The sequence below is a fragment of the Phycodurus eques genome, chromosome 9 (assembly GCF_024500275.1).
Source record: "Phycodurus eques isolate BA_2022a chromosome 9, UOR_Pequ_1.1, whole genome shotgun sequence".
Lineage (NCBI taxonomy): Eukaryota > Metazoa > Chordata > Actinopteri > Syngnathiformes > Syngnathidae > Phycodurus > Phycodurus eques.
Genome location: NC_084533.1, coordinates 10,278,156 through 10,291,606, shown reverse-complemented (window position 1 = coordinate 10,291,606; position 13,451 = coordinate 10,278,156). Strand labels below are relative to the sequence as shown.

The 13,451-nt window shown below is 42.0% G+C and overlaps 1 protein-coding gene across 5 annotated transcripts in view; it reads right to left on the bottom strand.

The window, feature by feature from the left end:
* diaph2 (diaphanous-related formin 2) overlaps positions 1–13,451 on the bottom strand; it is a 527,556-nt gene that overhangs the window by 356,393 nt on the left and 157,712 nt on the right. For all 5 annotated transcript variants that reach the window (XM_061686696.1, XM_061686691.1, XM_061686695.1 and 2 more), the window contains one exon: positions 11,473–11,612. In XM_061686696.1, the coding sequence (XP_061542680.1) occupies positions 11,473–11,612 (140 nt within the window). The remainder of the gene's footprint in view (positions 1–11,472; positions 11,613–13,451) is intronic.

Below are 13,451 nucleotides of genomic sequence, written 5' to 3'. Positions count from 1 at the left end.
CCAGTTTAATAGAATTGAATTCTTAGCGGTAGCTAACGCGACGAGTAACGATTGTGAATATTTATTAGGGAGGTCGATTGTGCTTAAGTCGGCAAGTATGCACAATCTTGGGGAAAGTGTTTTATTGGGCTTCGCGGGCCTGCTGAAGTGACTCATATTGAACAAAATCAGCCATGGGGGACTCATGTTTACATTTCAGTCTACAAAAAACAAACGCTTTATCATGCATTGTAGTCTGCATCTGCCCAAATGTGGATATTTCATTCAACCCACTTCTAACTTGAGAAAAGACCTTGCCGTGAGTTTGAATGTGATTGGTTACTCCTGAAAAAAGAGCACTCTTTAATATTGAGCACTCTAATATTCTACGTTATAAAATCAGACTAATAAAACTTCATAAAAAAAGATTAATAACACATTTAGTGGAAAAATAGCCAATTATTTTGTGATTATTATTAGTTATTATTAATAATAATAATAATCACTGAGGACGACTGGTTAGAGCGTCTGCCTCACAGTTCTGAGGACCTGGGTTCAATCCCCGGCCCCTCCTGTGTGGAGTTTGCATGTTCTCCCCGTGCCTGCGTGGGTTTTCTCTGGGCACTCCAGTTTCCTCTCATATCCCAAAAACATGCATTAATTGGAGACTCTAAATTGGCCGTAGGTGTGACTGTGAGTGCGAATAGTTGTTTGTTTTTATGTGCCCTGCGATTGGCTGGCAACCAGTTCAGGGTGTACCCCGCCTCCTGTCCGATGATAACTGGGATAGGCTCCAGCACGCCCGCGACCCGAGTGAGGAGAAGCGGCTCAGAAAATGGATGGATGGATGGATAATAATAATGATAATAATAATAATAAACTCATTCAAGGGTAATAATTTGCCGCAACCAGAGCGATTCCAATAGGGTCCTCACAAATATTTGCTTGATCCTTAATAACAGCAATAATTCCATGTTTTACATACTTCAAAGTTAACCCCTGTTGGAAAACCCCCTGTTGGATAGGTCTCATTGTACATGAAGTTATTACAACTATTCAAACAAATTTTTTTTTTTAGCCCTGCGTTATTGTGTTTAGTTATCCTTTCTGACAACTATGGTACTTCCCTGACTGAATGAGAAAACAAGGGGGCTCTAATTTTCAGTAAACTGGCATCTTACTTCTTATCAGTGGATTAAGACATTCATAAAAGGGATCAAGTCAACCGTGCACTTAAGTAGCAATCAAAAATGACTAAATGTAAAGCAAGAACACAATAACAGGCTCAATAATTGTCTGGGAAAAAACTGTGAGAAACATGGCAGCTGAAGAGAAGATATTTAAAATAGTAGGCAGCTGACGCTTCGGGCGATTCCATCTGTGGGTGGCTGTGCGGATTCCACATGCCACACACCTGTGCGAGACTGCCTGAGAGATAAAGCCCCCAGCACAATGGCCCACCGGCCACCTGCGCTGCCAAGCAGGTGTGCAGCCTCGTCAGTTAAACTATTAGACAAACACAAGCCTGTGGGAGCAAATTAGCAGGATGCTCTAACACACAGGAAAAATAAGAAAAGTCATGCTTAAGCATCCATCCATGTTCTTTACCGCTTATCGTCACTAGGGATAGGCTGCTGGAGCCTATCCCAGCTATCTTCGGGCAGGAGGCAGGGTACACCCTGAACCGGTCGCCAGCCAATCGCAGGGCGCACAAAGAAACAAACAACCATTCGCACTCACATTCTCACCTACTGGCAATTTAGAGTCTTCAATCAACCTACCATGCATGTTTTGGGGATGTGGGAGGAAACCGGAGTGCCCGGAGAAAACCCACCTAGGCACGGGGAGAACATGCAGGTTGTTTCTATGTGCCCTGCGATTGGCTGGCAACCAGTTCAGGGTGTACCCCGCCTCCTGCCCGATGATAGCTGGGATAGGCTCCAGCACGCCCGCGACCCTAGTGAGGAGAAGCGGCTCAGTAAATGGATGGCTGGATAGATGGATGGATGGATAGATATATACACACATACAAATATATATATATATATAATCCAGTGGTACTTTGAAGTTCCAAAGCCACAAAAGTTTAGTTTTAAGGTCACCAGCTGTCATGAGCGGTGCTATGCAGTCCTTTTTGTTGGAGCCTGGTGGCACTTTGCGCTCCTCTCGCCCTCTCTTTCTCCCTCCCTCTCTCCCTTCACAGTAATCAGCACCACCTCGGCCGTGCACCTGTCATCAATCAGCCCTCATCATCAGCTGCGTAAAAGCCTGCCAGATCCCGGACATTCCCGCCAGAGTATTAACGCTCTCTTGCATGTTACCTCCGTGTTCCTTGCATCCACGCCGTCAAGTCAGTCGCCTGTCCTCGCCACCGCCTGCCACACGTTCCATGCCTCAACAACCCGCCAGCATATCTCTAGGACCATCTTCATTCCTCTTTTTTCAATAAACTGTTCATCACAACCTCCCAGCCTCCGCCTGCTCTTGGGTCCCGTCTGAATCAACTCGTGACAGAAGCTCCCATTTCAGGCAGCATTAAAGGAATAATTTTGCATGTAGACAGTGGTAGCTTGTAGTTTGAATGGCCAAAAAGTTTTTACATTTGGAGTTCAACCAACATTTGGGTGAAAGGTGTAAAATTATTATTTTATTATTTTTTGGGGGGGGAGTTTTCAGTTTTCATCCATGAACACACTCACTGGACCTCATTTCAGGCTGTATAAGAGGAATACAAAATAAATGAAATATTTGCCTTTTCCTTTGCCTTTTGCAGACATACTTTCTGATAGAATAAAATTATCATGAAGTATTAACACTCACGTTCAAAGAAGCTCGTATGCTGTCCAGGGTACTTTTGTCCAGTACCAAAAAAAGAACACTGAGCTACTTGCCAAGCCATTAGTCTGTTAGTCATATCGTTTGAAAAGTGTCACAGAACAGAGTGTGGTCCAAAACCAAGGTACCACTGTAGCTATACTGTAAGTGCAGCATACGCTAAAGCTGGAATTTGCAGTAAAATAATAATAATAAATAAACAAATTAATACACATACACACACACATTTTATATTATTATATTTGTCATATAACCTATGTTAAAACTGTCTAGATGACCTGACAGCAGCATTATTAAAATAATCTTTTGAAGAATCATCCCTCTCTGACCTCATCAAATGCCTCTAATTTAATGTCAATTATTATTTTCAAACTGACTTGGTATGAGGATAACTAGCCAATCAGTGGGTGTAGAGACAGGAGTCGTGACCATAGTGATGTCAATCATTTGCCCACACCTTGTGTTCACGAGCCTCGCAGGGGGACACAGCAACCTTGTGCAGAGTAGACTATTATAACTTCTTTCTTCCTCCTGGTAGCAATAAAAGATAAAAATAAGGAATTGGACTGCTCTCGACTTCAAATCAAGGGTAAACATCGATAACGGTGGGTGGTTTCCCATACGCAGGGGCTGCATGGCTGAGCTTGGAAAACCACCACGTACGTCACGTCACCGTTCTCACCGAGTCATCAGGTAAATTGATCGTGTCTCTTCTATTTTATATTGATTGTACATTCCCCATAAATTACATCAACCTGGTAACATTTCGTGTAATGCTGTGCGCTCGCGGTGCAGTCCGTGCGAGGCAGCCGCAGGTGAGCGGGACACAAGTCCCATCCTCGTTCCTGCAGCGGCGCATTGCGCTTGCCTGGGTGCCAGATGAGCACTATGAGGCTGCCAGATGAGTGCAACGACCCATTGTCTTCCTGGTGGTGGTGGTGGTGGTGGGGGGGTTCTTTGTGCAGACACGCAAGGTTGCGGGGCAGCGGTGGCGTCTTCAAATCTTGCTAGCATTTTGAAAACTTGCATGTCCATTTTAAGGATTGTTCAAAAATGTTCAATAACCAAATGAAAAATTATGCATATTACGAATATTCAGTTCATTCAATTTCCTTTACTCCCTCCAACTTTATTCCCTAGCCAGTTGTTACTGCACTGGGATTTCCACATTTTACCCATGCCAGGTATGATGATAGTTACTAATAATAATAATTTCTAACCCTAACACTTAGTTGAGAAAACAAGAATAATAGAAAGTAATTTGGTCTTGGTTCATTGGTGAGTTGGTTTTCATACATATGGGTATCAGTACGAGGCTACAATGTATTTAACTGGTGAATACATCCAAACAACACAACTAAAAAATCTGTAGGATTTTTGTTCAAGCGCAGAAACATTGTCTTATTATTATCAAGTCTCATTTGGTTATAAGAAAAGCATGAATGTGGTACACTGCCATTTATGTTGCACTCAGTTTCACTTTGAGATAACACACAGTATAAGGTTACATTAACATAGAGGAACCAGAAGAGTCACAAACAAAACTGTGCTGTGATCCATGGCAATCAAGCGCATCCATCCATTTTCTGATCCGCTCACAAGGGTCGCGGGAGTGCTGGAGCCAATCCCAGCTTTCACCGGGCAGGAGGCAGGGTATATTCTGAACTGGTTGACAGCCAATCGCAGAGCACATATAAACAAACAACCATACGCACTCACATTCACACCTACGGGCAATTTAGAGTCTTCAATTAACCTACCATGCATGTTTTTGTGATGTGGAAGGAAACCGGAGTGCCCGGAGAAAACCCACGCAAGCACGGGGAGAACATGCAAACTCCACACAGGTGGGGTCGGGGAATGAACCCCAGTCCTCAGAACTGTGAGGCAGACGCTCTAATCAATCGTCCACCGTGCCGCCACAATCAAGCCCATTCATGTTAATTAGGAGTTGCAATGTCCGGGGCCCTGAATATTACCGACTCTATCATGCTGCATATCGTATGTGGTTGGTTGGGACCTTTAGTATTCACTTTATTTAAGACCATAAACTAGCTTTACAGGCATCCTTTTTGTCATTGAGATTTAATTCATTCCGATTGAAGGTCTCTGCTCACCTGTTTACATGTGATGTGATCTATTCCGGTCGGGTGTATACATGTGCACTACATTTAGTCGGATCTGCCGTCTGACGTGCACATCAACTTAAATGTCACATCATTTATCATAATGGAGGTCAGTCGTCTAGTTAGCACAGTAGTCGGGATTTTTTTTAAATACATTTTTAACAACAGCTTGATAAAAACAAGTTAAAATGGTGAAAAAAAAAAACAAGATCTCTGTCACATACGTGCTCTGAATGGAAGCCACCATGTTTACGTGTGTAAACGATAATGCCACCGCGTCAAGACAGAGCATGTGCAGACAGAGTGCAGCCTGACTCCATTCCGATTCACAGTTTACATGACGAAAATTTACTTCTGATCGGTTTGGCAAAAGGAATAATCCACCCCTGTGAATCCAAATAAAATTCCATTTGGATTTATCCTGCTTATTCCGAGTGAGATGAGCATTTTCATTTGGTTTGGGCTTCGAAACAGTTTGAAATTGGAGTACAAGGCTCCATGTAAACCCCCCCATAAGTGTTATTAGGATTCCCACAAAGTTTCGAGCCAGGGCAAGCCCCACTGCAACATGATTGGCTCCTGCGTCAGGGGAAGTGCAAGATATGCAGATATAACGAGATGATCACCACAAACATGTATCGCATTTGTACAAAATAAAAACAAAAATGTTTGTTATGATCAGGTTTAGGGCTAGGGTTGGGGTTAAAGGCAGTTTAGAATGGGTTCAGTTTAGGATTAGGGTGGGTTAGTGTTAGTGGGAAACAAATTAAGTCACACTTAAGTCACATACATTACTTCTTTTCCGTCTGGAAGCAGTAGGGAGTGTTCTAAAGGGATACAGCAGCCAATCATAGTGCAGTGTCCTGGAGCGAATAACATTGGAGCAGGGTCTGTCGTGCCTAGAAATGCGGGAATCCTCATAATGCCTCCTATAGTCAAACCTAAAATCACTGTGTAGCTCAAATATATTTTGTATCCTGTATTCCCTCATATAGTGGCCAGCAGCTATTTAACTGCAGACTGTACCAGGCGGCTATTACGGGTGAGGTGTATATTATTTTAAGTTCTAGCTGAGTGTCAGATACATTTAAGTACAGTGCACTACGAAATACAAACATGAATGTCACAAACACACTCTACGTAAACAGCTTTACAGATTCCATGCCAAATGTAGTGCTGAAAATGTCTACTGCAACACATGGTGGTGTCAGTCACAATAAAGGTAAATAACAGCATCTGATATCACCACCTGAATGGGTTTATGTGACGTGTGGCATTTATTTATTCTCCCAAACGGACAATGTACCTGGCAATTCATTGGAGTCTGGTGTCAATTGGAGTAGAGGTCACTGGCAGATAAATATTTATACTGTACATTGATCCATTCCAATCCAATCCATTTTCTATAGCACTTGTCGTAATTAAGGCCATGGGTGAGCTGGAACCTATCGCAGCTGACTTTGTGCAAGAGAATAGATTCACCCCGGATTGGTCGACATTGGAATGTCTTTGGAATGTGGGAAGAAGCAAGAGTGCTGGGAGAAAATCCATGCAAGCATACAAACTGGAGACAGGAAGGCCTCAGCCAAGACTCAAACCCCAGACCTTAGTGCTGTGAGACAGACCTGCTAACCTCTTGTCCATATTGCTGCTATTTATATTTATTATTACTTTAAAGGTACAGTATTTTGGCTATTTAGACCTCCATAGAGTGACTCTCTAACATGGACATAGTAGAAAAGTGTCAATTTCATTTAAAAAAACACCTTGGTTTTGTCATAGAAAAGGCCCCTCTGACAGCGACTTCTGTTTGACCCAGTTTTGTCCATATTTGGCTAAGACCGCCCCCTTTCCTCTGATTGGTTGCCCACTTGTGAGCGTACACGTGTTTGTTCTGTTGAAAGTGTTGGCTCGGGAGTGGAGAGGTAGGCAGAGCTCTATGCTAGTGACGTGGATAAGCTCGAGTAATTTGAGTGACCTGATTTCAGCCCTCTCGGCAGAAAAATGTCTGGAACTGGACGTGGACGATTCAAATTCATATTTCACAAGTTTACTGAGACACCATAGAGACATTTCACCCCAATTACGAGCAAAAAGCAAAATACGTCCCCCTTAAATAGCTCAAACTCAAGTTATTGCATGGGGAACCAATTTTACAGTGGGGATATTATAATCATGAACAATCTTACTGAAGCCCTCAAGAAACCCGTGGACCTGGCTATCCACAGGAGGTGATCTCTTCATAAAGCACAGTGCCCCCTACATGCTCACGTGTCATTGGAAAACACCCACAGGACTAGCCCGGCCTCAGTTAGAGTACATCCACTCGGCAGCAGTTGGCCTTTCCGACTGGGAACGTTGCCTTACATCCCCCACTAGGCGGGAGGCCAGAGGGGTTTGACTTCACTGTTCTGCCGACTTTTGAGGGATGATTAGGTTTTCACGACAAACGATATTAAACGTGCCTTCTGTTGAGTGTAAGTCTATTAGGTGATTCCTTTAATATGAAGCAATATGGAGTTTGAGACGGTTGTATTCATATTAAGTCAGGCTTCATGTGTAGGTGGGCGTAGGCTACAATAATGACAATCACGTATATTCCATCTCAATTACTTGGTTGAGAAAGCAGCAGTGGTAGCCAAAACAGCAATGAATGTTCACCATTAGTACCTGCAAAGTACTGGAATTGAGAGTAGAACACACAAGACATTTTAATTACATATGCCAACACGCATAGTGACCGTAATAGATGGTGTGGATGTGTTATTAAAGCAAATGGTTTTCAATGATAACTCATCACTGCTGGGTCTTTGTTCGTATTAATTTAACACAGCTGTAATGTTGACTGGCACAAACATTAAGATAACGTAATTGTTCCTTCGGGAACACCACAGTCATGTTGTGTTGTACTTCACTCATGCCTTTGACCATTTCTTTCTCATGCGTTGCTCATTGATTCACATTAAGATGACAGCAGTAGGCAAGTAAATAATCTTCTCATGCCCTCGGGGGACCAGAAATAAAAGTGAGGACACCATTTATTGTGAAAAAGTGAGGTATTTGGTAAAAATAACTAAACATGTTTTTAAAAAACAAAGTAATGACTCCCGGACTTGTGCAAAAACAAATGTCATTTTCAGATAGGTTTTAAAATGTATTTATGAGAAACAGAGAGGGTACATTTTCAGGAATGGCAAATATACGTCATCATTATGATAAACTCATTGACCTGTTGCACAGTGGTTATAAGAGCATGTGGAATACCCCTGAATAAATAAGTCGTTTATGGGTGAAACCATAACAACATGATTGTATTGTTTTCAATGCAAGTGTGGATTAATGAAGCTACGCCCACAAAGCGTTTGACAGATGGTAGCAGATGGTACCAAGTTGTGCTGTTGTGCAGAGAATAAATATGATCATTCATTCTGTTGAGAATAAATCCAAGATCCAGGCTAGTCTGTCCTAACTAAGCCTTGTTGCATGAACTGGTGAATCCTGTTTGGATGAAAGGTGAAACGTCTTCTAAGACAACCAGAACAGTCCACTTGTGATCCATTCAATGTCCTTAGAATGAAATGACCTGGATGAATGACAATATTCACTGATGATCGTTCATGTTTTGAGCCGTTTAAATTCAATTGACGAGAGTAAGTCGTTCATTGCGCGCCCCATCACTCTGACATCTCTCCTTGCATGCATGTATGCGTCTGCTCTGCATCTTTATGTAGTGTACAAAACAATTATATAGCAGAGTCTAAATACAATTTCCCCCTGAGATCATTGAGTTTATTTTTTTTGAAAATTTGAACTAAAACAGGGACACTACATATAGAGGAATTTCAAATTTTGAACAGTCCAAATTTAATTGAAAAAGCCTTCATTAACTGCACAGATAATATTTAAAGTAGCCTTTTCGCATTTTTAACAATCAGTATGTACAGCATAATACAATACATTGTGTACTTGCCTAATACTCAAACGATGCAAGGGAAGGACGCATAGTTGCACATAGGTGACATAACATTAAGCGATGTTAATTTATTCTAAGAGGAAATTGCTACGTGTCATGAGCTGTGCCCTGCAGTACTTCTGTTGGAGCTCGGATGGCGCTTTGTGCCTCTCTCACCCTCTCTCGCCCTCCCTTCCCCGCTCTCTTCGCAGTAATCAGCACCGCCTCGGCCACGCACCTGTCACCAATCAGCCTTCATTACCATCTGCAATAAAGCCTGCCAGATCCCGGAAATCCTAGATATGCCAGTCTCAGATTCCCTTCTGACCTCCGTGTTTTTTCTTCTCTTCAGTGCTCCCTTCATGTTCCACGCCGTGCTAACCTCCTCCACCATGCCGCCAAGCCATCCACCTGCTCACGCTACCGCCTGGCGCACGTTCCCCGCCTTGACGACCTGCCAATACGCCCCAAGGATCCATCCTAACGTCCGCTTCAATAAACCTTTCACCACAACCCTTTCAGCCTCCGCTTGCTTCTGGGTCCCGTTAACATCAGATTTGGACAAAATGTCCATAAAATCCAAAATATTGGTACGATCATTCTGATATTGTCAGAGGTTTAAGCGGGCATAGGCAGAGATGTCCATATAAATTTTGGTGATGATTGCTCGCAATTTTATAACATTAAGCGGTTAGGATTTTTAGGATGAGGAAAACAATTAATTGCCATAAAATCCAAACTATTGGGGCGATCGTTCTGATATTTTCAGAGGTTCAAGTGGCCGTGAATAGAGATGACCACATACATTTTGGTGACAACTTAGAGCGGTTTTGTGACCTTAAGCTACATTAAGGATTGTCTCTATCACAAGCATATAGATGAATCAACGACCCGTCAAGTCTCCGACAGACTCCAGGCGACGTCTCCACAATCCGCGGAGACTCGAGTCACCATCAGTTCGCCAACGAAGATGGAGTCTTAGTTAGTACACTATTTTTTAATTTTTTTTCCCTCTCCAACCATCTATTCTGAGCTCAAACATATCCCACCTGACTCTGAGAACGAGGTCTGGTCACCAGGCCATCAAAGTTGCTGTCTTTCTTCTTCAGGAAATTACAAATGGTTCTTTTGGCCATTCTTTGTGCAATGGATCTGATCGATTATATATTTTCTTTCCATCTATTGAAAGCACTCTGGTTTCAATGGTTTAGGTCCTGAATACATTAAAGAGAGGCTAATGGTCTATAAACCCACTAGGGTTATGAGATATACTGAGTGAACTTAGATAGTGGAGCACAGAAGCAAATATGGTGAAGCAGGATTTAGCTGTTATGCTCCACACAAATGGAATTCTAAGTTGCCAACAGAAGTGAAGTCAGCCCCAAGTGCCAACGTTTTTCAGTCCAGATTAAAAAGTATTTTTTTTCTCATGCTTATGATATAGCATTTTACAGCATTTTCATCTTGTAAAAAAAGTATTTCCTGCACTGTATGTATTCGTATTGTGTCTATTATTATTATGTACTTTGTCTTTTTGCTCTGTTTTTAAATATGATTTTAATCACTGTTTTTAAATGTCTTTTTTGTCTTTGTTTTTAAATTATTTTAATCTTGCAAAGCACATTAAGTTACCTTGTGTATGAAAAACACTATATAAATAAATGTGCCTTGCCTAATGTTGGTGACACTTAATAAAACTGCCATGCAACTATAAAAAGAAGCTAATAGTAACAGGGTATATAAGCAAATCCTGAAATACAATACAATCCCTTATTTTCTTTTTTTAATATGTTCTTTCACAAACCAATGCAACATTGGCTCCCAGACAATGCATGGTTTGAAAGGGCAATATCTCATAATATTCTATTCAACACCTTTGAATATATTTAATGGCCTTCATCGATGCAGATTTCAACTATACCTCACACTTTTTAAAACAATAAATTCCGGGGGTAAAACAATTGGGCCTTGAGTAAATTGAGTATGTCTTGCATGACATCATGCACAATGGTGTCTAGAAATATAGAGGCGTATTTTCCACAAAAATGTCCATCCATCCATCCATTTTCTGAGCCGCTTCTCCTCACTAGGGCCGCGGGCGTGCTGGAGCCTATCCCAGCTATCATCGGGCAGGAGGCGGGGTACACCCTAAACTGGTTGCCAGCCAATCGCAGGGCACATATAAACAAACAACCATTTGCAATCACATTCACACCTACGGGCAATTTAGAGTTGTCAATTAACCTACCATGCATGTTTTTGGGACGTGGGAGGAAACCGGAGTGCCCAGAGAAAACCCACGCAGGCACGGGGAGAACATGCAAACTCCACACAGGCGAGGCCGGGGATTGAACCCCGGTCCTCAGAACTGCGAGGCAGATGCTCTAACCAGTCTGTCACCATGCCGCCCACAAAAATATGTGCCTAACTTAATTTTAGAGATTCCAGTTGTTTGATTTGGTAATACCAAATACTGATACCAAAACTGCTAAATGTGGGAATTGTACAGGCTCAACAAATTCCAGTGCATTTACAAAATAGTATACAGTATGTACAGTTCAAATACTAAGCGGTACTAACCTGACAGGGTTACTGGTGAGAGAAACTCGGAGTGACTCGAGGCAATTGAGCAGCTTGTCTTCTGTGATACCAGACCGAAGCTCATGGACATATTCCTGGGACGAGAGTGTACATTCGTGCTTGCTGTTCCTCAGTCCTCCCTGGAAGCAAAATACAAACTCATATGATGATGCCATAAAATAAACCCAACACACTGTCTTTTTTAAGCATTAAAAAATAAATATGTGTGAATTGTTGGAATTATGATGCTTGATTTTATAGGCACATGCACACAAAACTGAGTTTTTTTATTATTTTAAACATAACTCATTGAGCCTATTCTAATGGCAGTTTTTCAGTTTAAATTATGTCTATCTATCTTCCACTGCTTCGACCAGCAGGATGGGGTTGAGTCAAGGTATAATACAAAACAAAAAAACATTTAAAAATGGCATTATATATGCTTGGAACATGACGGCTCAGCAAAATCATGTGCATTGTGTTGATCTCCAAACTTCTGGTTTTCCAACAAAGTGATAATTTTAACTAATAGGCACTTTTGCTAGTGTGATAGCTCATTTATTTGGGCTAAAGTGATGTGCCTGCTGCCGTGCGGCAAAGCACAAGCAACATGAAGGAATCACTTTTTTGAAAGCCAAAACCAAGAGCAGTCGAGTACATTGCAAAAAACAATATAAGTGCTACTTTTGTGAGTCATTTGAAGTAGTCCCCCGGGCCCACCCCTGTCAAACACACACACACACACACACAAACACACAGTCCCCACCACTGTGATCAGAATCCACAACTTACAGCTCTAAAAGACAACTTCATCATCGTCTTATGACAGTAAGTTAACTCTGTGTCAGTAAAACCAACAAATATGTGGTGCAGTAGCAAAGAAATAGAGGTTTCCTGGCTTGGTTGTCACCCAGGGAGAAGAAGAAAAAGTAGGTGCAGTCATTACGGGGCCCAAATCAATAAAAAGCAAACTAAACGTGCAGCACAGTGGCTCTCTCTAGGAAGGGTCAGGCCACATTGTTCTACCTTGGGACTTTCAGCTCCTTTTATTGTGTGCAACAAACTCGAACAAATTAAGTTGGGAAGAAAAGCTAGTAGGAGGTAGAACACAAAGGCTGAATTCAATATTCATCCAAATTGATAAGCACTACATATTAAATAAAGCACAGAAGTTCTAATATGTGACACTGAAGAAAATCTTGGGCATTCTAAACAGGGATTATTCCAGTAAATAGAGGTAAGGGGAATTTATTTTATTATTATGTTAAGTGGTGATGAGGTGAGGCTATCTCTTTTTACAATCACACATTTAAAATAATATTAAATGTAAGTTGTCGGCACAGTGTACGACTGGTTAGCACATCTGCCTCACAGTTCTGAGGACCGGGGTTCAAATCCCAGCCTCGCCTGTGTAGCGTTTGCATGTTTTCCCCGTGCCTGTGTGGGTTTTCTCCGGGTACTCCGGTTACCTCCCACATCCCAAAAACATGCGTGGTAGGTTGATTGAAGACTCTAAATTGCCCGTAGGTGTGAAAGGTTGTTTGTTTATGTGCCCTGCGATTGGCTGGCAACCAGTTCAGGGTGTACCCTGCATTCTGCCCGCAGTTAGCTGGGATAGGCTCCACCATGCTTGCAACCCTAGTGAGGATAAGCGGTACAGAAAATGGATGGATGGATAAACATAAGGTTACACACATACGTAAGATCATCATTCATTCTGATCAGGCAATTTGTTTACAAATTGGGGTAAGCCTCCAGATCTGTTTATGTGCTTCAGTAGGTGCTGTTGTGTTCGTGAGCAACAGAGTTCAGTCGGGCTCAATTAAGTCCTTTGTGTTCTTTGGTTGCCACAACAAAATGTGAAGATTACAGGTAACACCCATTTTGGAGGGACAGGAAAAAGTGAGGTGCTTATTTTAACCTGGACTTAAAAACATTCACACCTGGGGTTGACATTACTTCTGTTGGCAACTAATTCG